Here is a 24179-nt window from a genome sequence, read left to right as displayed (position 1 = left end):
AACATCACGTCTGTACTGAAACACACATCACAACATCACGTCTGTACTGAAACACACATCACAACATCACGTCTGTACTGAAACACACATCACAACATCACGTCTGTACTGAAACACACATCACAACATCACGTCTGTACTGAAACACACATCACAACATCACGTCTGTACTGAAACACGCATCACAACATCACGTCTGTACTGAAACACGCATCACAACATCACGTCTGTACTGAAACACGCATCACAACATCACGTCTGTACTGAAACACGCATCACAACATCACGTCTGTACTGAAACACACATCACAACATCACGTCTGTACTGAAACACACATCACAACATCACGTCTACTGAAACACACATCACAACATCACGTCGTCTGTACTGAAACACACATCACAACATCACGTCTGTACTGAAAAACACATCACAACATCACGCGTCTGTACTGAAACACACATCACAACATCACGTCTGTACTGAAACACACATCACAACATCACGTCTGTACTGAAACACACATCACAACATCACGTCTGTACTGAAACACACATCACAACATCATCACAACATCTGTACTGAAACGCATTATTAAATAAACATCACTAGAAATCAGGTTGACACATCACAACATCACGTCTGTACTGAAACACACATCACAACATCACGTCTGTACTGAAACACACATCACAACATCACGTCTGTACTGAAACACACATCACAACATCACGTCTGTACTGAAACACACATCACAACATCACGTCTGTACTGAAACACACATCACAACATCACGTCTGTACTGAAACACACATCACAACATCACGTCTGTACTGAAACACACATCACAACATCACGCCTGTACTGAAACACACATCACAACATCACGTCTGTACTGAAACACACAACAACATCACGTTTGCTGTACTGAAACACACATCACAACATCACGTCTGTACTGAAACACACATCACAACATCACGTCTGTACTGAAACACACATCACAACATCACGTCTGTACTGAAACACACATCACAACATCACGTCTGTACTGAAACACACATCACAACATCACGTCTGTACTGAAACACACATCACAACATCACGTCTGTACTGAAACACACATCACAACATCACGTCTGTACTGAAACACACATCACAACATCACGTCTGTACTGAAACACACATCACAACATCTGTACTGAAACACACATCACAACATGTACTGAAACACACATCACAACATCACGTCTGTACTGAAACACACATCACAACATCACGTCTGTACTGAAACACATCACAACATCACGTCTGTACTGAAACACACATCACAACATCACGTCTGTACTGAAACACACATCACAACATCACGTCTGTACTGAAACACACATCACAACATCACGTCTGTACTGAAACACACATCACAACATCACGTCTGTACTGAAACACACATCACAACATCACGTCTGTACTGAAACACACATCACAACATCACGTCTGTACTGAAACACACATCACAACATCACGTCTGTACTGAAACACATCACAACATCACGTCTGTACTGAAACACACATCACAACATCACGTCTGTACTGAAACACACATCACAACATCACGTACTGAAACACACATCACAACATCACGTCTGTACTGAAACACACATCACAACATCACGTCTGTACTGAAACACACATCACAACATCACGTCTGTACTGAAACACACATCACAACATCACGTCTGTACTGAAACATCACAACATCACGTCTGTACTGAAACACACATCACAACATCACGTCTGTACTGAAACACACATCACAACATCACGTCTGTACTGAAACACACATCACAACATCACGTCTGTACTGAAACACACATCACAACATCATCACGAAACACACATCACAACATCACTGTACTGAAACACACATCACAACATCACGTCTGTACTGAAACACACATCACAACATCACGTGTACTGTCACAACATCACGAAACACACATCACAACATCACGTGTACTGAAACACACATCACAACATCACGTCTGTACTGAAACACACATCACAACATCACGTCTGTACTGAAACACACATCACAACATCACGAAACACACATCTGTACTGAAACACACATCACAACATCACGTCTGTACTGAAACACATCACAGCATCACAACATCACGTCTGTACTGAAACACACATCACAACATCACGTCTGTACTGAAACACACATCACAACATCACGTCTGTACTGAAACACACATCACAACATCACGTCTGTACTGAAACACACATCACAACATCACGTCTGTACTGAAACACGCATCACAACATCACGTGTACTGAAACACGCATCACAACATCACGAAAACACGCATCACAACATCACGCCTGTACTGAAACACGCATCACAACATCACGTCTGTACTGAAACACGCATCACAACATCACGTCTGTACTGAAACATCACAACATCACGCATCACAAACATCACGTCTGTACTGAAACACGCATCACAACATCACGTCTGTACTGAAACACACATCACAACATCACGTCTGTACTGAAACACACATCACAACATCACGTCTGTACTGAAACACACATCACAACATCACGTCTGTACTGAAACACACATCACAACATCACGTCTGTACTGAAACACACATCACAACATCACGTCTGTACTGAAACACACATCACAACATCACGTCTGTACTGAAACACACATCACAACATCACGTCTGTACTGAAACACACATCACAACATCACGTCTGTACTGAAACACACATCACAACATCACGTCTGTACTGAAACACACATCACAACATCACGTCTGTACTGAAACACACATCACAACATCACGTACTGAAACACACATCACAACATCACGTCTGTACTGAAACACACATCACAACATCACGTCTGTACTGAAACACACATCACAACATCACGTCTGTACTGTCACAACATCACGACTGAAACACACATCACAACATCACGTCTGTACTGAAACACACATCACAACATCACGTCTGTACTGAAACACACATCACAACATCACGTCTGTACTGAAACACACATCACAACATCACGTCTGTACTGAAACACACATCACAACATCACGTCTGTACTGAAACACACATCACAACATCACGTCTGTACTGAAACATCATTTATGTCCTGTAAAGTCATTGTATCTTACACTCATTATTTTTAACTTAATGATCCTTGGTAACCAAATCAAACCTTGTGTGGGGAAAAGGTCACCCAAAAGGTCACCCAAAAGGTCACCCAAAAACATCGAAAATGTACAAATGAATTCACTCTGAGTTGGACCAAGCTGTTCTGCTGTGACATTCTCTGTACAGTGTGGAACCACTGAGGACTTGCTGACCTTGCCTCTGTCTTAGTACCACACTGTTCCCTATATTATAGTGCACTACTTATGACCAGGGCACTGGTTTAAAGTAGTGCACTATATTATCACGACTCAGGATATGACCCAGACACAGGAGGCGGATAGTTTGATTCTCAGAATATTTATTATAACAAAGGGTCAGGCAAAGGGCAGGTTGAGGGCAGGCAGAGGTTCGTAATCCAAGGGCAGAGTCAATCAGGGACAGAACGGCAGACGGGCTCAGGGTCAAGGCAGGCAGAAAGGTCAAAACCGGGAAGACTAGAAACCAAGAACGAGATCAGGTAACACACTGGTAAGACCTGACAAAATGAGACGAACTGGTAACACACTGGAAACACAGGTATAAATACACAGGGGATAATGGAGACACCTGGTGGGGGGGAGGAGACACCTGGTGGGGGGCGGAGACACCTGGTAGGGGGAGGAGACACCTGGTGGGGGAGGAGACATCTGGTGGGGGGTGGAGACACCTGGTGGGGGGTGGAGACACCTGGTGGGGGGTGGAGACACCTGGTGGGGGAAGGAGACACCTGGTGGGGGAAGGAGACACCTGGTGGGGGAGGAGACACCTGGTGTGGGGAGGAGACACCTGGTGGGGGAGGAGACAAGAACAAGGCAGGTGAAACAGGGTGGAGACACCTGGTGGGGGTGGAGACAAGAACAAGGCAGGTGAATCAGGGTGGGACACCTGGTGGGGGTGGAGACACCTGGTGGGGGTGGAGACCTGAACAAGACAGGTGAAACAGGGTGGGACACCTGGTGGGGGGTGGAGACACCTGGTGGGGGGTGGAAACAAGAATCAGACAGGTGAAACAGGGTGGGCCATTATATAAAGTGTAGGATGCCATTTGAGTCACATACAGTGCCTTGCGAAAGTATTCGGCCCCCTTGAACTTTGCGACCTTTTGCCACATTTCAGGCTTCAAACATAAAGATATAAAACTGTATTTTTTTGTGAAGAATCAACAACAAGTGGGACACAATCATGAAGTGGAACGACATTTATTGGATATTTCAAACTTTTTTAACAAATCAAAAACTGAAAAATTGGGCGTGCAAAATTATTCAGCCCCTTTACTTTCAGTGCAGCAAACTCTCTCCAGAAGTTCAGTGAGGATCTCTGAATGATCCAATGTTGACCTAAATGACTAATGATGATAAATACAATCCACCTGTGTGTAATCAAGTCTCCGTATAAATGCACCTGCACTGTGATAGTCTCAGAGGTCCGTTAAAAGCGCAGAGAGCATCATGAAGAACAAGGAACACACCAGGTAGGTCCGAGATACTGTTGTGAAGAAGTTTAAATAATAATTGAAATGGAAGGAGTATCAGACCACTGCAAATCTACCAAGACCTGGCCGTCCCTCTAAACTTTCAGCTCATACAAGAAGACTGATCAGAGATGCAGCCAAGAGGCCCATGATCACTCTGGATGAACTGCAGAGATCTACAGCTGAGGTGGGAGACTCTGTCCATAGGACAACAATCAGTCGTATATTGCACAAATCTGGCCTTTATGGATGAGTGGCAAGAAGAAAGCCATTTCTTAAAGATATCCATAAAAAGTGTCGTTTAAAGATTGCCACAAGCCACCTGGGAGACACACCAAACATGTGGAAGAAGGTGCTCTGTTCAGATGAAACCAAAATTGAACTTTTTGGCAACATTGCAAAATGTTATGTTTGGTGTAAAAGCAACACAGCTCATCACCCTGAACACACCATCCCCACTGTCAAACATGGTGGTGGCAGCATCATGGTTTGGGCCTGCTTTTCTTCAGCAGGGACAGGGAAGATGGTTAAAATTGATGGGAAGATGGATGGAGCCAAATACAGGACCATTCTGGAAGAAAACCTGATGGAGTCTGCAAAAGACCTGAGACTGGGACAGAGATTTGTCTTCCAACAAGACAATGATCCAAAACATAAAGCAAAATCTACAATGGAATGGTTCAAAAATAAACATATCCAGGTGTTAGAATGGCCAAGTCAAAGTCCAGACCTGAATCCAATCGAGAATCTGTGGAAAGAACTGAAAACTGCTGTTCACAAATGCTCTCCATCCAACCTCACTGAGCTCGAGCTGTTTTGCAAGGAGGAATGGGAATGTCAGTCTCTCGATGTGCAAAACTGATAGAGACATACCCCAAGCGACTTACAGCTGTAATCGCAGCAAAAGGTGGCGCTACAAAGTATTAACTTAAGGGGGCTGAATCATTTTGCACGCCCAATTTTTCAGTTTTTCATTTGTTAAAAAAGTTTGAAATATCCAATAAATGTCGTTCCACTTCATGATTGTGTCCCACTTGTTGTTGATTCTTCACAAAAAAATACAGTTTTATATCTTTATGTTTGAAGCCTGAAATGTGGCAAAAGGTCGCAAAGTTCAAGGGGTCCGAATACTTTCGCAAGGCACTGTACGTTCTCTGTCCTGCATCGAGCCAGTGAGGAACTCCTGTCATATTTCAGAGATCAATAGTTTTCCCGTAGTGGCCTCTTCCTTCCCTCAGTCCTGGCCTGGGATCACCAATCCAACACATCTTTAATTCACTAACTGACAGGCATTGAACCACAACATACCAGTGTCACAAGCCTTAGAGGTTCACTGTTACCCTGCTAGCCATTCACTGTTAAACACTGTGAATCTGAATCTGACACACACATCTCCTGTGTGGGGAAAGAAGTCACCCCCAAAAAATATAGAAATTGGACACGTCAATGGTGAGATATTGCTCAGCATTGAGCTACTGAGGAACTTGTTTCCTGTTACTGAGAGTCCAGTTGTTTCCTCTTCTCTCACCAGGGATCACTGGGACAACATATCTCTAGGATTTACCACCATCCTCACCCCAGCCAGCTTACAGTCAGCACCCTTTTCCTCTTGCACTGCCAACGTACTGTCATGGCGTCCTCCACCCAACAATTTATCCCCTCCCTCCCTGCTAGCATGCTTTATTACCCTTATTTTATGCCTGGAGGAATTGGGCCAGGGTAGTGAGGGCTTTTGCTGTCCAGGTTTTGAGTCCCTAATGGCACCCTTTTCCCTATATAGTGCACTACTTAAGTAGTTCACCTTACAGGCACTATATAGGGAAAAGGGTGTCATATGGGAGTCAGACCGAGGTAGCCTAGAGATTGATATAGAGGAAGCAGGCTGGGTAGTTAGTTTGGAGATTGATATGGAGGAAGCAGGCTGGGTAGTTAGTCTAGAGATTGATATGGAGGAAGCAGGCTGGGTAGTTAGTCTGGAGATTGATATGGAGGAAGCAGGCTGGGTAGTTAGTCTAGAGATTGATATGGAGGAAGCAGGCTGGGTAGTTAGTCTAGAGATTGATATGGAGGAAGCAGGCTGGGTAGTTAGTCTAGAGATTGATATGGAAGAAGCAGGCTGGGTAGTTAGCCCAGAGATTGATATAGAGGAAGCAGGCTGGGTAGTTAGCCATCAGCCCAGGCTGGGTAGTTAGCCTAGAGATTGATATGGAAGAAACAGACTATCAATCTTCTGGCTAACTACCCAGCCTGCTTCTTAACTTCATTTGAGCAGCAGGCACACTCAGTGTTCAGCAGAGGATTACGGGAAAGGGTATTTGATTTAAATATCGTTCTATTTTACAGAACTCTGGAACTCTGACCAGTCCCAACGCTCCGGTGACAGGGTACAAACGTATGGTCATCCCCACCCAGCCTCCTCTGACGGCCACCAAGAAGTCCTCTCCCAAGGCCGGGGCCCCAGGCGGAACACTGCCCCGGCCCCAAGCGGAGAACTCCTCCTCAGCCTCCATACTGGCCAGGCCCCAGTTCCAGACGGCCCCCCAGCCAGTCCCAGCCTCCTACGCCACAGCCTCCACCCCCAGCCAGCCCACCTTCAACGTACAGGTGTCAATCAATCATTTTAATTAATCAATCTATCGATCTTTATTGTCCCAAATTTTTGTCTCATTGCTATAAGGTCAATAGCAAACAGATCACTTGCAGTCATTGCTATCAAGTTCTCGATCCTATCCTACTGCCATTTTATCTTTGGGCACTGCACTGCAGCTGAGTGTCTCACAGAGCCCTTCAAGTTCAGCTGTGTGTCCCACAGAGCCCTTCAAGTTCAGCTGTGTGTCCCACAGAGCCCTTCAAGTTCAGCTGTGTGTCTCACAGAGCCCTTCAAGCTCAGCTGAGTGTCTCACAGAGCCCTTCAAGTTCATCTGTGTGTCTCACAGAGCCCTTCAAGCTCAGCTGTGTGTCTCACAGAGCCCTTCAAGTTCAGCTGTGTGTCTCACAGAGCCCTTCAAGTTCATCTGTGTGTCTCACAGAGCCCTTCAAGCTCAGCTGTGTGTCTCACAGAGCCCTTCAAGTTCAGCTGTGTGTCTCACAGAGCCCTTCAAGTTCAGCTGTGTGTCTCACAGAGCCCTTTAAGCTCAATGGAGTCTCTCACAGAGGTTGGGAAAAATGCAAAAACTCTGAGTAATCTTCCTCTTCTCCCCAGATGAGGTCTGCCCAGCCCGGGCCCCAGCACCAGTCCCCTGGGCCCCCCCAGCAGTTTACCCAGCAGCCCAACAGGAGCCCGGTCCAGTACATGGCTGCCCAGCCCAGGGGCCCTGATTTCGCCTATGGGCCACCCCAGCCAGGCTTCGCTCCTCAAGGTGACTACCCTACCAGACATTAGGGTTTAATTAGAACTTCACATTCAATTATTGAATTCATGAAGTGGAGAATTTAGATTGTTAAAATAAGAATTGGATTCATTCTTAAAGTTATTGAATTGGAATTAGACTGTTTGAATTGGAATTGTAAAAAACAAAACAAAAATGATTTTCCACTTAATGGATTCGTTTTTAGTCATTTCATCTAGTATAGCTAGGCTGTCTGAACAGTAGCATGATTCAGGGGTTTTCAAACTGGGGGCCGTGGCCCTGCAGGGGTCCGCAGATCAAATCAAATCAAATGTATTTATAAAGCCCTTCTTACATCAGCTGATGTCTCAAAGTGCTGTACAGAAACCCAGCCTAAAACCCCAAACAGCAAAGCAATGCAGATGTAGAAACACCGTTTTATATTTAGTTATTTTAGAAAACTATTTGGGGGGAATATCGCGAGCTGCAACAGAATATCATTTTGAACCGAATACCATTTTGTGGATACCATTTTTATGTCTCTGCATCCAGTATTTTACCTTTATTTAACCAGGCAAGTCAGTTAAGAACAAATTCTTATTTTACTCTGATGGCCTAGGAACAGTGGGTTAACTGGTCTAGGAACAGTGGGTTAACTGCCTTGTTCAGGGGCAGAACGACAGATTTTTACAACAGAACCTTGTCAGAACGACAGAACCTTGTCAGCTCGTGGTTTTGATCTTGCAACCTTTCGGTTACTAGTCCAATTCTCTAACCGCTAGGCTACCCTGCCGCCCCAAAGAAAGGTAGAGGTAGTTTCACGGGCCAAAGCTAACTAGCGTTAGCTCAATTACCAGAAGTCTACAGGAACAGTTAGTGAGTGGATACATTTCTCTACTTTTTCCATACTGGTCCCCCCTGGGAATTGAACCCACAACCCTGGCATTGCAAGCACCATACTCTACCAACTGAGGCGGTCTCTACCAACCGAGGCGGTCTCTACCAACCGAGGCGGTCTCTACCAACCGAGGCGGTCTCTACCAACCGAGGCGGTCTCTACCAACCGAGGAGGTCTCTACCAACCGAGGAGGTCTCTACCAACTGAGGCGGTCTCTACCAACCGAGGCGGTCTCTACCAACCGAGGCGGTCTCTACCAACTGAGGCGGTCTCTACCAACTGAGACGGTCTCTACCAACTGAGGCGGTCTCTACCAACTGAGGCGGTCTCTACCAACTCAGGCATCTCTACCAACTGAGACGGTCTCTACCAACTGAGGCGGTCTCTACCAACTGAGACGGTCTCTACCAACTGAGGCGGTCTCTACCAACTGAGACGGTCTCTACCAACTGAGGCGGTCTCTACCAACTGAGGCATCTCTACCAACTGAGACGGTCTCTACCAACTGAGGCGGTCTCTACCAACTGAGGCGGTCTCTACCAACTGAGGCATCTCTACCAACTGAGACGGTCTCTACCAACTGAGACAGTCTCTACCAACTGAGGCGGTCTCTACCAACTGAGACGGTCTCTACCAACTGAGACGGTCTGATAGAGACATACCCCAAGCGACTTACAGCTGTAATCGCAGCAAAAGGTGGCGCTACAAAGTATTAACTTAAGGGGGCTGAATAATTTTTCACGCCCAATTTTTCAGTTTTTGATTTGTTAAAAAAGTTTGAAATATCCAATAAATGTCGTTCCACTTCATGATTGTGTCCCACTTGTTGTTGATTCTTCACAAAAAAATACAGTTTTATATCTTTATGTTTGAAGCCTGAAATGTGGCAAAATGTCGCAAAGTTCAAGGGGGCCGAATACTTTCGCAAGGCACTGTATATCAATGACTTACCTGTTTAAAAAAAAAAAGGCACAATAAATGAATGTACATTTGTGGCAGGCTACCCAGAGCAGGCCTACCCGGGAGCAGGAGGGTACGGTGGAGAACCAGGAGGGTACGGTGGAGAACCAGGAGGGTACGGGGGAGAAGCAGGGAACACCTGGAGACCCCAGCCGAGCTATGCTGCTGCTCCTACCCAGCAGGGCTGCCCACAACCTGTCCCGAAGAAGACCTACATCACTGACCCTCCTGCCAGCCTGGCGCCTCCTGTACACCTCGCCCCACAGAGGGTAAGAACTGACCCTACACAACTACACACTGACCCTACACAACTACACACTGACCCTACACAACTACACACTGACCCTACACAACTACACACTGACCCTACACAACTACACACTGACACTACACAACTACACACTGACCCTACACAACTACACACTGACACTACACAACTACACACTGACCCGACACAACTACAGAACTACACACTGACGCTACACAACTACACACTGACCCTACCAACTACACACTGACGCTACACAACTACACACTGACCCAACACACCTAGACACTGACCCTACACAACTACACACTGACACTACACAACTACACACTGACACTACACAACTACACACTGACGGTACACAACTACACACTGACCCTACCAACTACACACTGACCCAACACACCTAGACACTGACCCTACCAACTACACACTGACACTACACAACTACACACTGACCCAACACACCTAGACACTGACCCTACACAACTACACACTGACCCGACACAACTACATAACTACACACTGACGCTACACAACTACACACTGACCCTACCAACTACACACTGACGCTACACAACTACACACTGACCCGACACAACTACACAACTACACACTGACGCTACACAACTACACACTGAAGCTACACAACTACACACTGACCCGACACAACTACATAACTACACACTGACACTACACAACTACACACTGACCCTACCAACTACACACTGACGCTACATAACTACACACTGACGCTACACAACTACACACTGATCCAACACAACTACACACTGACCCTACCAACTACACACTGAACATAACTACACACTGACGCTACACAACTATACATTGACCCGACACAACTACACACTGACCCGACACAACTACACAACTACACACTGACCCGACACAACTACACACTGACCTGACACAACTATACACTGACCCGACACAACTACACACTGACCCGACACAACTACACAACTACACACTGACCCTACACAACTACACACTGACCCTACACAACTACACACTGACCCAACACACCTACACACTGACCCTACACAACTACACACTGACCCAAACACAACTACACACTGACCCAACACAACTACACACTGACCCTACACAACTACACACTGACCCAACACACCTACACACTGACCCTACACAACTACACACTGACCCTACACAACTACACACTGAAGCTACACAACTACACACTGACCCGACACAACTACACACTGACGCTACGCAACTACACACTGACCTGACACAACTACACACTGACCTGACACAACTACACACTGACCCTACACAACTACACACTGACCCAACACAACTACACACTGACCCTACACAACTACACACTGACCCTACACAACTACACACTGACCCAAGACAACTACACACTGACCCAAGATAACTACACACTGACCCTACACACCTACACACTGACCCTACACAACTACACACTGACACAACACACCTACACACTGACCCAACAGAACTACACACTGACCCTACACAACTACACACTGACACTACACAACTACACACTGACCCTACACAACTACACACTGACACAACACACCTACACACTGACCCAACAGAACTACACACTGACCCAACACACCTAGCCCTGCATAATAACTGATGGAAATATAGTTATCCCATTAGCCAAAGGCTAGTACTTTTCTGACATGGCTAGAAATTATGCATAGAACATATTCTGTGTCCATGGCTTGTAGAATGTCACCAGGGCCTGTAGAACATTACCAGGGCTTGTAGAACATTACCAGGGCTTGTAGAACATTACCGGGGCTTGTAGAATGTCACCAGGGCCTGTAGAACATTACCAGGGCTTGTAGAACATTACCGGGGCTTGTAGAATGTCACCAGGGCCTGTAGAACATTACCAGGGCTTGTAGAATGTCACCAGGGCCTGTAGAACATTACCAGGGCTTGTAGAATGTCACCAGGGCCTGTAGAACATTACCAGGGCTTGTAGAACATTACCGGGGCTTGTAGAATGTCACCAGGGCTTGTAGAACATTACTGGGGCTTGTAGAATGTCACCAGGGCTTGTAGAACATTACCAGGGCTTGTAGAACATTACCAGGGCTTGTAGATTGTCACCAGGGCTTGTAGAACATTACCAGGGCTTGTAGAATGTTACCAGGGCTTGTAGAATGTTACGGGGGCTTGTATAACGTTACCATGGCTTGTAGAATGTCACCAGGGCTTGTAGAATGTCACCAGGGCTTGTAGAACATTACCAGGGCTTGTAGAACATTACCAGGGCTTGTAGAATGTTACCAGGGCTTGTAGAATGTTACGGGGCTTGTATAACGTTACCAGGGCTTGTAGAACATTACCAGGGCTTGTAGAACGTTACCAGGGCTTGTAGAATGTCACCAGGGCTTGTAGAACATTACCAGGGCTTGTAGAATGTCACCAGGGCTTGTATAACGTTACCAGGGCTTGTAGAACATTACCAGGGCTTGTAGAACATTACCAGGGCTTGTAGAACGTTACCAGGGCTTGTAGAATGTCAACAGGGCTTGTAGAATGTCACCAGGGCTTTTAGAAATAGTGGTATACTAGCTTGGCTAGTGTCCAAAATCCAAAGTCCCACAATGTCCTGCTCTACCAACACAACATTACTCATAATTGGAGGAATGATATTTATATATTTTTATATTTACAATATATACTGTATCACTACTGGGGTCTCTAAGCAATTCATCAACTGATAAACAGGAGTTATACTGGTTTAACTAGTTAACATGAGTTATAATGGTTTAACTAGTTAACAGGAGTTATAATGGTTTAACTAGTTAACAGGAGTTATAATGGTTTAACTAGTTAACATGGGTTATACTGGTTTAACTAGTTAACAGGAGTTATAATGGTTTAACTGGTTAACATGGGTTATACTGGTTTAACTAGTTAACAGGAGTTATACTGGTTTAACTAGTTAACAGGAGTTATACTGGTTTAACTAGTTAACAGGAGTTATACTGGTTTAACTAGTTAACAGGAGTTATACTGGTTTAACTGGTAAACAGGAGTTGTTGTCACCTCTCAGTTGTTTAATTACCAACAACATGTAAATATTTCTCGTGGTACATGTTAATGTGCCATCATCGTTACCAAACTGACTGGCTGGGGTTTCCCTCTGTCTGTATGGTGAAATACATTGGAACTGTGTGGGAGAACATTTAGACCATTACAAGATGGCCGACACTGGGTTTCTCTTCCAATGTACATTTATGATCAATTTCTCTCATTCTCAGTATTCACTGTCCAATTCAAAATCGGGCTGACAAAAAAAAAAAAATCTAATCGAGTTAATTACAGGATTTGCTGTGATTATTGAAGATTAACCGTAAAGAATTTGCTCAAATTTAGCCGTAATTATGTAAATAGATTTGAATTAGATGTAATTAGATTTGAATTAGATGTAATTAGATTTGAATTAGATGTAATTAGATTTGAATTAGATGTAATTAGATTTGAATTAGATGTAATTAGATTTGAATTAGATGTAATTAGATGTAATTAGATTTGAATTAGATGTAATTAGATGTAATTAGATTTGAATTAGATGTAATTAGATTTGAATTAGATGTAATTAGATTTGAATTAGATGTAATTAGATGTAATTAGATTTGAATTAGATGTAATTAGATGTAATTAGATTTGAATTAGATGTAATTAGATGTAATTAGATGTAATTAGATGTAATTAGATTTGAATTAGATGTAATTAGATTTGAATTAGATGTAATTAGATTTGAATTAGATGTAATTAGATTTGAATTAGATGTAATTAGATTTGAATTAGATGTAATTAGATTTGAATTAGATGTAATTAGATGTAATTAGATTTGAATTAGATGTAATTAGATGTAATTAGATTTGAATTAGATGTAATTAGATGTAATTAGATGTAATTAGATTTGAATTAGATTTGAATTAGATGTAATTAGATGTAATTAGATGTAATTAGATTTGAATTAGATGTAATTAGATTTGAATTAGATGTAATTAGATGTAATTAGATGTAATTAGATTTGAATTAGATGTAATTAGATGTAATTAGATTTGAATTAGATGTAATTAGATGTAATTAGATGTAATTAGATTTGAATTAGATGTAATTAGATTTGAATTAGATGTAAATAGATGTTTAATATAATTAGAAGAATGTTGACGTCTTGATTTTGTCCAAAGTGGTTAGAAAAACTTGGTCAGTTGATAAAGCAGACGTTCTTTCAAATGTAATCACTTGTTTTCACATCGTATTGCTGTTTTAGACTGTGTACATTATGTATGTTGGATTTTTTTTGTATTTTGAAAGATATCAGACAATGCGATGAACCACTTTTTTCTTTTTAAACGAGTGCACTAAAATGACAAAAAGTTAACTTGAGTTAACAGATGAACTCTGACAGCCCCAATTCAAAACCTTTTTTATTTTTGTAGAAAAGCAAACTGTACCGGTTTTCCTCAGTAGGAAAGATCGAACAAATGCGCTGTTGACGTTGAGACTGGTGCGTCTTCTCTGTCTTTATATATCTTCTCTGTCTTCTCTGCCTAGAAGGCCAGCATTCCGGAGTCACCTCTTTCTGTTGACGTAGAGACATGGTGCGTCTTCTCTGTCTTTATATATCTTCTCTGTCTTCTCTGCCTAGAAGGCCAGCATTCCGGAGTCACCTCTTTCTGTTGACGTTGAGACTGGTGCGTCTTCTCTGTCTTTATATATCTTCTTCTGTCTTCTCTGCCTAGAAGGCCAGCATTCCGGAGTCACCTCTTTCTGTTGACGTTGAGACATGGTGCATCTTCTCTGTCTTTATATATCTTCTCTGTCTTCTCTGCCTAGAAGGCCAGCATTCCGGAGTCACCTCTTTCTGTTGACGTTGAGACTGGTGCGTCTTCTCTGTCTTTATATATCTTCTCTGTCTTCTCTGCCTAGAAGGCCAGCATCCCGGAGTCACCTCTTTCTGTTGACGTAGAGACATGGCGCGTCTTCTCTGTCTTTATATATCTTCTCTGTCTTCTCTGCCTAGAAGGCCAGCATTCCGGAGTCACCTCTTTCTGTTGACGTTGAGACTGGTGCGTCTTCTCTGTCTTTATATATCTTCTCTGTCTTCTCTGCCTAGAAGGCCAGCATTCCGGAGTCACCTCTTTCTGTTGACGTTGAGACTGGTGCGTCTTCTCTGTCTTTATATATCTTCTCTGTCTTCTCTGCCTAGAAGGCCAGCATTCCGGAGTCACCTCTTCACTGTTGACGTTGAGACTGGTGTTTTGCGGCTACTATTTAATGAAGCTTCCAGTTGAGGACTTGTGAGGCGTCTGTTTCTCAAACTAGACACTCTAATGCACTTGTGACCCCAAACTTTTGAACGGTAGTGTATGGTTTCATGTATTGGGTCAAGATGGGTCAAGATGTGAAAACAGCCATTTCATGTGTTAAAAATAGGATTTACACGTGTGAAACTGCAATTCCACAAGTGTTTTTGGAGGGAGGTGTGTGTGTGTGTGCTTGAGATGGCAATGCAACAGGAGCATCTTTAATCTTTAATATTTTCTTTTTAACCTTCACTGAATAAACAGTTATTTTAACCTTTATGAATTATGAACAGGTCTGTTGGGGTTTTACACCATCGGATTTGATCTGGCTCAGTACAGTCAGCCTGTTTCTCTTGATGTTCACCTGCTCATCATCGCTGTCTAAACTCTTTGGCTTTCATTTGATTTAAGATTATGATTATCTGATGTGTACAGTAATAATTGTTCAAAGAGGTGGAACTAAAGATCTAAACAGAAATATACAATATAAACACAACATGTAAAGTGTTGGTCCCATGTTTCATGAGCTGAAATAAAAGATTCCAGAAATGTTCCATACTCACAAAAAGCTTATTTCTCAAAAATGTTGTGAAAAAAATGTGTTTCCATCCCTGTTGGTGAGCATTTCTCCTCTGCCAAGATAATCCATCCACCTGACAGGTGTGGCATATCAAGAAGCTGATTAAACAACATGATCATTACACAGGTGCACCTTGTGCTGGGGACAATAAAATGCCACTCTAAAATGTGCAGTTTTGTCACACATCACAATGCCACAGATGTCTCACGTTTTGAGGGAGTGCAATTGACATGCTGACTGCAGGAATATCCACCAGAGCTAATTTAATGTTCATTTCTCTACCATAAGCCGAGGCGGCTTAGAGAATGTGCCAGTACTTCCAACCGGCCTCACAACCGCAGACCACGTGAAACTACGCCAGCCCAGACTTCTTCACATGTGGGATCGTCTGAGACGAGCCACCCGGGCAGCTGTTGAAACTGTGGGTTTTCATAACCAAATCATTTCTAAACAAACTGTCAGAAACCGTCTCAGGCAAGCTCCTCTGCGTGCTCGTCGTCCTCACCAGGGTCTTGACCTGACTGCAGTTCAGCGTCGTAACTTCAGTGGGTAAATGCTCCCCTTCGACGGCCACTGGCCTCGCTGGAGAAGTCTGCTCTTCACGGATGAATCCCGTTCTCACCATTACGGAGCAGATGGCAGACAGTGTATGGCGTCGTGTGGGCGAGCAGTCAGCTGATGTCAACGTTGTGAACAGAGTGGTGCCCCATGGTGGAGGTGGGGTTATGGTATTGGCAGGCATAAGCTACGGACAACAAACACAATTGCATTTTTGAATGCAGAGATACCGCCATTAGATCCTGAGGCCTATTGTCATGCCATACAGCCGGATCAACTCTATGTGAAGGAGATGTGCCGCGCAGCTCGAGGCAATTGGTTATCACACCAGATACTGACAGGTTTTCTGATCCACGCCCCTACCTTTTTTTCTAAGGTATCTGTGACCAACAGATGCATATCTGTATTCCCAGGTCATGTGAAATCCATAGATTAGGGCCTAATGAATTTATTTCAATTGACTGATTTACTGATATGAACTGGAACTCAGTAACATTTTTGTTTCATGTTGCATTTGTTCAGTGTGTAATACTTTGAAGTGTTATTCTCTCATTGTAATCAGTTTGAACATCTTCTCTCATTGTAATCAGTTTGAACATCTTCTCTCATTGTAATCAGTTTGAACATCTTCTCTCATTGTAATCAGTTTGAACATCTTCTCTCATTGTAATCAGTTTGAACATCTTCTCTCATTGTAATCAGTTTGAACATCTTCTCTCATTGTAATCAGTTTGAACATCTTCTCTCATTGTAATCAGTTTGAACATCTTCTCTCATTGTAATCAGTTTGAACATCTTCTCTCATTGTAATCCGTTTGAACATATATATAATATATATATAAATATTGTTGTGGAGGTTTCTTATTTAACATTTAAATTTCAATTTTTTTCAGCCGTTATTTTTAGAGACCACGGATGCTGTAGTATTTTCTCAGTAAACTAGCTTAGTGTTGTTGTGGAGCTCCTCTCCTCTCTTCTCTTCTCTCTTCTCCTCTCTCTCTCCTCTCTCTCTCCCTCTCTTCTCCTCTCTTCTCCTCTCTTCTCCTCTCCTCTCCTCTCCTCTCCTCTCCTCTCCTCCTCTCCTCTCCTCTCCTCTCTCCTCTCCTCTCCTCTCCTCTCCTCTCCTCTCCTCTCTCTGTACTGAAGGATCACTTCGTACCTCAAATATTTTATAAACAGTTCTCTGTTTTAATCTTTCGAAGAATATCTGTCTTTCTACGATCTGCTTTGGGGATATGAAACATCGACTAACATTACACAAATGCAATCCTCTGGTATTGATATAAACTGTGTATATCACTGATGTTATACCAAGTGACGGTCTACTGTCTTCTAGTATTGATATAAACTGTGTATATCACTGATGTTATGCCAAGTGACAGTCAGGGCTACTGTCTTCTAGTATTGATATAAACTGTATATAAGTGAAGGTCAGAGCTACTGTCTTCTAGTATTTTCTCTGTTAGTTTCTTGGGTTCTGTTCCTCTGCTGCTTTGAAGCCTGTGGAAATCAATTCCAGACAAGAAAAATTGTTGTGAGATGATCAATTCAATTCAAAATACTTAATTTATCCCACAAGGGGCAATTATGCACCAGTACAGATAAAAATAAACTACACTGAGTAAACAAAACATTAAGAACACCTGCTCTTTCCATAACAGAGACTGACCAGATGAAAGTTAGGATCCCTTATTGATGTCACTTGTTAGATCCACTTCAATCAGTGTAGATGAAGGGGAGGAGACGGGTTAAACATTGAGACATGGATGGTGTGTGAGTGCCATTCAGAGGGTGAACAGGCAAGACAAAATATTTAAGTGCCTTTTGAACGGGGTATGGTAGTGGGTACCAGGTGCACCGGTTTGAGTGTGTCAAGAACTGCAACGCTGCTGGGTTTTTCACACTCAACAGTTTCCCGTGTGTATCAAGAATGGTCCACCACCCAAAGGACATCCAGCCATCTTGACACAAATATGAGAAGCATTGGAGTCAACATGGAGCAGCATCTTATATGTCCATGCCCGATGAATTGAGGCTGTTCTGAGGGCAAAAGGGGGGTACAACTCAATATTAGGAAGGTGTTGTTAGGTATACTCAGTGTACAAGAACATACAACATAATCACAACTACACAGCACCAATAGTTATTGAAAGCATGATGTGGTATGATCAAAGAGTAGTAAAATCATATTTAAAATTCAACCACAATTTTATCCCAATAGGATTACAGTAGCTGTAGTGATTTGTTCTAGGTTGTTCTAGAAGACCACAGTAGAAGGATCCGTCTTAAATGGAACCATATCCCCTCAGGTTCCATAGGGTTTTGGTCAAAAAGTAGTGGACTATGTAGAGAATCGGGTGCCATTTGGGTATACAGCCTTATCCTCACTCAGTTCTACCTCAGAGACAGCTATTGTAGTCTAAACACACACACACTCACACACAGCCGTCGACAATCTCTGGAAAGTACTAGGCCCTTCCCTTAAGTATCCTATAATTCAAGGATTTTATGCTTCCACCAGAACAACCAGGGCCTTTGGGAATTACTCATCAAGGACTGTATTTTACTAAATACAAATTAGATACCACATTCATTGCAGCAAGCATCTTTATGTATTAAAATAAAATAAACTAATTAATTTTTGTTCAAAACAATAGTCTACATGTTTTTTGAGAAGACTGCTCTGTTTTCCCAGTAAAGTACCGTTTAATAGATTTGTGAACATGCCTTTGATTTTAGATAAAAGCAAATTCCTGACTTCGTTAAAAATAATATATGATTATTATTATATGATCTACTGTATGTATTCATGTGTGTTTTATAGTATATAATCCTACATCATGTGTGTTTTATAGAGTACAATCCTATATCATGTGTGTTTTATAGTATACAATCCTATATCATGTCTGTTTTATAGTATATAATCCTATATCATGTCTGTTTTATAGAGTACAATCCTATATCATGTCTGTTTTATAGAGTACAATCCTCTATCATGTCTGTTTTATAGAGTACAATCCTATACCATGTCTGTTTTATAGTATACAATACTATATCATGTCTGTTTTATAGTATACAATACTATATTGTGTGTTTTATAGTATACAATACTCTATCATGTCTGTTTTATAGAGTACAATCCTATATCATGTCTGTTTTATAGTATACAATACTATATTGCTTGTTTTATAGTATACAATACTCTTTCATGTCTGTTTTATAGTATACAATACTATATCATATCTGATTTATAGTACACAATACTATATCATGTGTGTTTTATAGTATACAGTACTATATCATGTCTGTTTGATAGTATACAGTACTATATCATGTGTGTTTATAGTATACAGTACTATATCATGTGTGTTTTATAGTATACAGTACTATATCATGTGTTTTTATAGTATACAGTACTATACCATGTGTGTTTTATAGTATACAGTACTATATCATATCTGTTTTATAGTATACAGTACTATATCATGTGTGTTTTATAGTATACAGTACTATATCATGTGTGTTTTATAGTATACAGTACTATATCATATCTGCTTTACAGTATACAGTACTATATCATATCTGCTTTACAGTATACAATACTATATCATATCTGTTTTATAGTATAAAATACAATATCATATCTGTTTTATAGTATAAAATACTATATCATATCTGTTTTATAGTATAAAATACTATATCATATCTGTTTTATAGTATAAAATACTATATCATATCTGTTTTACAGTATACAGTACTATATCATATCTGTTTTATAGTATACAGTACTATATCATATCTGTTTTATAGTATACAGTACTATATCATATCTGTTTTATAGTATACAGTACTATATCATGTGTGTTTTATAGTATACAGTACTATATCATGTGTGTTTTATAGTATACAGTACTATATCATATCTGCTTTACAGTATACAGTACTATATCATGTGTTTTTATAGTATACAGTACTATATGTGTGTTTATAGTATACATACTATACCATGTGTGTTTTATAGTATACAGTACTATATCATGTGTGTTTTATAGTATACAGTACTATACCATGTGTGTTTTATAGAGTACAATCCTATATCATGTCTGTTTTATAGAGTACAATCCTATACCATGTCTGTTTTATAGTATACAATCCTATATCATGTCTGTTTTATATACAATATATCATGTCTGTTTTATAGAGTACAATATCATGTCTGTTTTATAGAGTACAATATATATATGTCTGTTTTATAGTATACAATACTATATCATGTCTGTTTTATAGTATACAATACTATATCAATATCTATCATGTCTTTTTATAGAGTACAATATATCATGTCTGTTTTATAGTATACAATACTATATCTTGTTTTATAGTATACAATACTCTTTCATGTCTGTTTTATAGTATACAATACTATATCATATCTGATTTATAGTACACAATACTATATCATGTGTGTTTTATAGTATACAGTACTATATCATGTCTGTTTGATAGTATACAGTACTATATCATGTGTGTTTATAGTATACAGTACTATATCATGTGTGTTTTATAGTATACAGTACTATATCATGTGTTTTTATAGTATACAGTACTATACCATGTGTGTTTTATAGTATACAGTACTATACCATGTGTGTTTTATAGTATACAGTACTATATCATGTCTGTTTTATAGTATACAGTACTATACCATGTGTGTTTTATAGTATACAGTACTATACCATGTGTGTTTTATAGTATACATTACTATATCATATCTGCTTTACAGTATACAGTACTATATCATATCTGCTTTACAGTATACAATACTATATCATATCTGTTTTATAGTATAAAATACTATATCATATCTGTTTTATAGTATAAAATACTATATCATATCTGTTTTATAGTATAAAATACTATATCATATCTGTTTTATAGTATAAAATACTATATCATATCTGTTTTATAGTATACAGTACTATATCATATCTGTTTTATAGTATACAGTACTATATCATATCTGTTTTATAGTATACAGTACTATATCATATCTGTTTTATAGTATACAGTACTATATCATGTGTGTTTTATAGTATACAGTACTATATCATGTGTGTTTTATAGTATACAGTACTATATCATGTGTGTTTTATAGTATACAGTACTATATCATGTGTGTTTTATAGTATACAGTACTATACCATGTGTGTTTTATAGTATACAGTACTATATCATGTGTGTTTTATAGTATACAATACTATATTGTGTGTTTTATAGTATACAGTACTATATCATGTGTGTTTTATAGTATACAGTACTATATCATGTGTGTTTTATAGTATACAGTACTATATCATGTGTGTTTTATAGTATACAGTACAATATCATGTGTGTTTTATAGTATACAGTACTATATCATGTGTGTTTTATAGTATACAGTACTATATCATGTGTGTTTTATAGTATACAGTACTATATCATGTGTGTTTTATAGTATACAGTACTATATCATGTCTCTTGATAATTATTATTTGTTCTAGAAAAAACAGCAAGAATAGAAATTCACAGCATCAAAAAATACAATCAAATCCAAAATCCTAGTATGTATTCATGTGTGTTTTATAGTATAGAATACTATATCATATCTGCTTTACAATATACAGTACTATATCATATCTGTTTTACAGTATACAGTACTATATCATATCTGTTTTATAGTATAAAATACTATATCATATCTGTTTTATAGTATACAATACTATATCATATCTGTTTACAGTTTACAGTACTATATCATATCTGTTTTATAGTATAAAATACTATATCATATCTGTTTTATAATATAAAATACTATATCATATCTACATTATAGTACACCGATACACTGTTACGTTATGCAGCACACAGCTCCAACCAGGATGTAAAACCAAAGCACCGTGAGTGGCCCATCTTCCACTTGAACCTCCTTTTCCTCGTCCCACACAGCTCAGACATACCATACATAACACAAGACATGCCACCAGAGGTCTGTCTCACAGTCCCCAAGTCCAGAACAGACTATGGGAGGTGCACAGTACACATAGAGCCATGACTACATGGAACTCTATTCCACAGTACACATAAGCCACACATGAACATTCCACAGTACTACATAGAGCCATGACTACAGTCCCCAAGTCCAGAAGCAGACTACATGGAACTGCACAGTACTACATAGAGCCATGACTACATGGAACTCTATTCCACAGTACTACATAGAGCCATGACTACATGGAACTCTATTCCACAGTACTACATAGAGCCATGACTACATGGAACTCTATTCCACAGTACTACATAGAGCCATGACTACATGGAACTCTATTCCACAGTACTACATAGAGCCATGACTACATGGAACTCTATTCCACAGTACTACACAGAGCCATGACTACATGGAACTCTATTCCACAGTACTATAGAGCCATGACTACATGGAACTCTATTCACAGTACTACATAGAGCCATGACTACATGGAACTCTATTCCACAGTACTACACAGAGCCATGACTACATGGAACTCTATTCCACAGTACTACATAGAGCCATGACTACATGGAACTCTATCCCACAGTACTACATAGAGCCATGACTACATGGAACTCTATCCCACAGTACTACACAGAGCCATGACTACATGGAACTCTATCCCACAGTACTACATAGAGCCATGACTACATAGAACTCTATTCCACAGTACTACATAGAGCCATGACTACATGGAACTCTATTCCACAGTACTACATAGAGCCATGACTACATTGAACTCTATTCCACAGTACTACATAGAGCCATGACTACATGGAACTCTATTCCACAGTACTACATAGAGCCATGACTACATGGAACTCTATCCCACAGTACTACATAGAGCCATGACTACATAGAACTCTATTCCACAGTACTACATAGAGCCATGACTACATGGAACTCTATTCCACAGTACTACATAGAGCCATGACTACATGGAACTCTATTCCACAGTACTACATAGAGCCATGACTACATGGAACTCTATTCCATATCAGGTAACTGATGCAAACAGTAGAATCAGATTTTAAAAACAGATAACTTTACACCTTATGGAACAGTGGGGACTGTGAAGAGACACACACACAGGCACACACACGATAACACACACACTATACACATGTACACATTCAGTTTGTGTTGTAGATATGTGGTAGTAGAGTAGTGGCCTGAGGGAACACACTTAATGTGTTGTGAAATCTGTTGTAATGTCATGTTTTTTTATTGTATATTACTGCCTTAATTTTGGAGACTAATGTGGATCCATAATAAAACCCAGGAAGAGTAGCTGCTGCCTTGGCAGGAACTAATGGGGATAAATAATAAACCCCAGGAAGAGTAGCTGCTGCCTTGGCAGGAACTAATGGGGATAAATAATAAACCCCAGGAAGAGTAGCTGCTGCCTTGGCAGGAACTCATGGGGATCCATAATAAACCCCAGGAAGAGTAGCTGCTGCCTTGA

The 24179-nt window shown here is 40.7% G+C and overlaps 1 protein-coding gene across 4 annotated transcripts in view; it reads left to right on the top strand.

Annotated features, from left to right (window-relative positions):
- LOC112242029 (LIM domain containing preferred translocation partner in lipoma) overlaps positions 1 to 24179 on the top strand; it is a 456919-nt gene that overhangs the window by 242649 nt on the left and 190091 nt on the right. For all 4 annotated transcript variants that reach the window (XM_042322846.1, XM_042322847.1, XM_042322844.1 and 1 more), the window contains 3 exons: positions 7041 to 7301; positions 7900 to 8056; positions 9924 to 10153. In XM_042322846.1, coding sequence (XP_042178780.1) covers positions 7041 to 7301; positions 7900 to 8056; positions 9924 to 10153 — 648 coding nt within the window. The remainder of the gene's footprint in view (positions 1 to 7040; positions 7302 to 7899; positions 8057 to 9923; positions 10154 to 24179) is intronic.

Source organism: Oncorhynchus tshawytscha, linkage group LG06 (genome assembly GCF_018296145.1).
Source record: "Oncorhynchus tshawytscha isolate Ot180627B linkage group LG06, Otsh_v2.0, whole genome shotgun sequence".
Lineage (NCBI taxonomy): Eukaryota > Metazoa > Chordata > Actinopteri > Salmoniformes > Salmonidae > Oncorhynchus > Oncorhynchus tshawytscha.
Note: the sequence above shows the minus strand (reverse complement) of the source record. Positions and strands in the feature narration are given on the sequence as shown.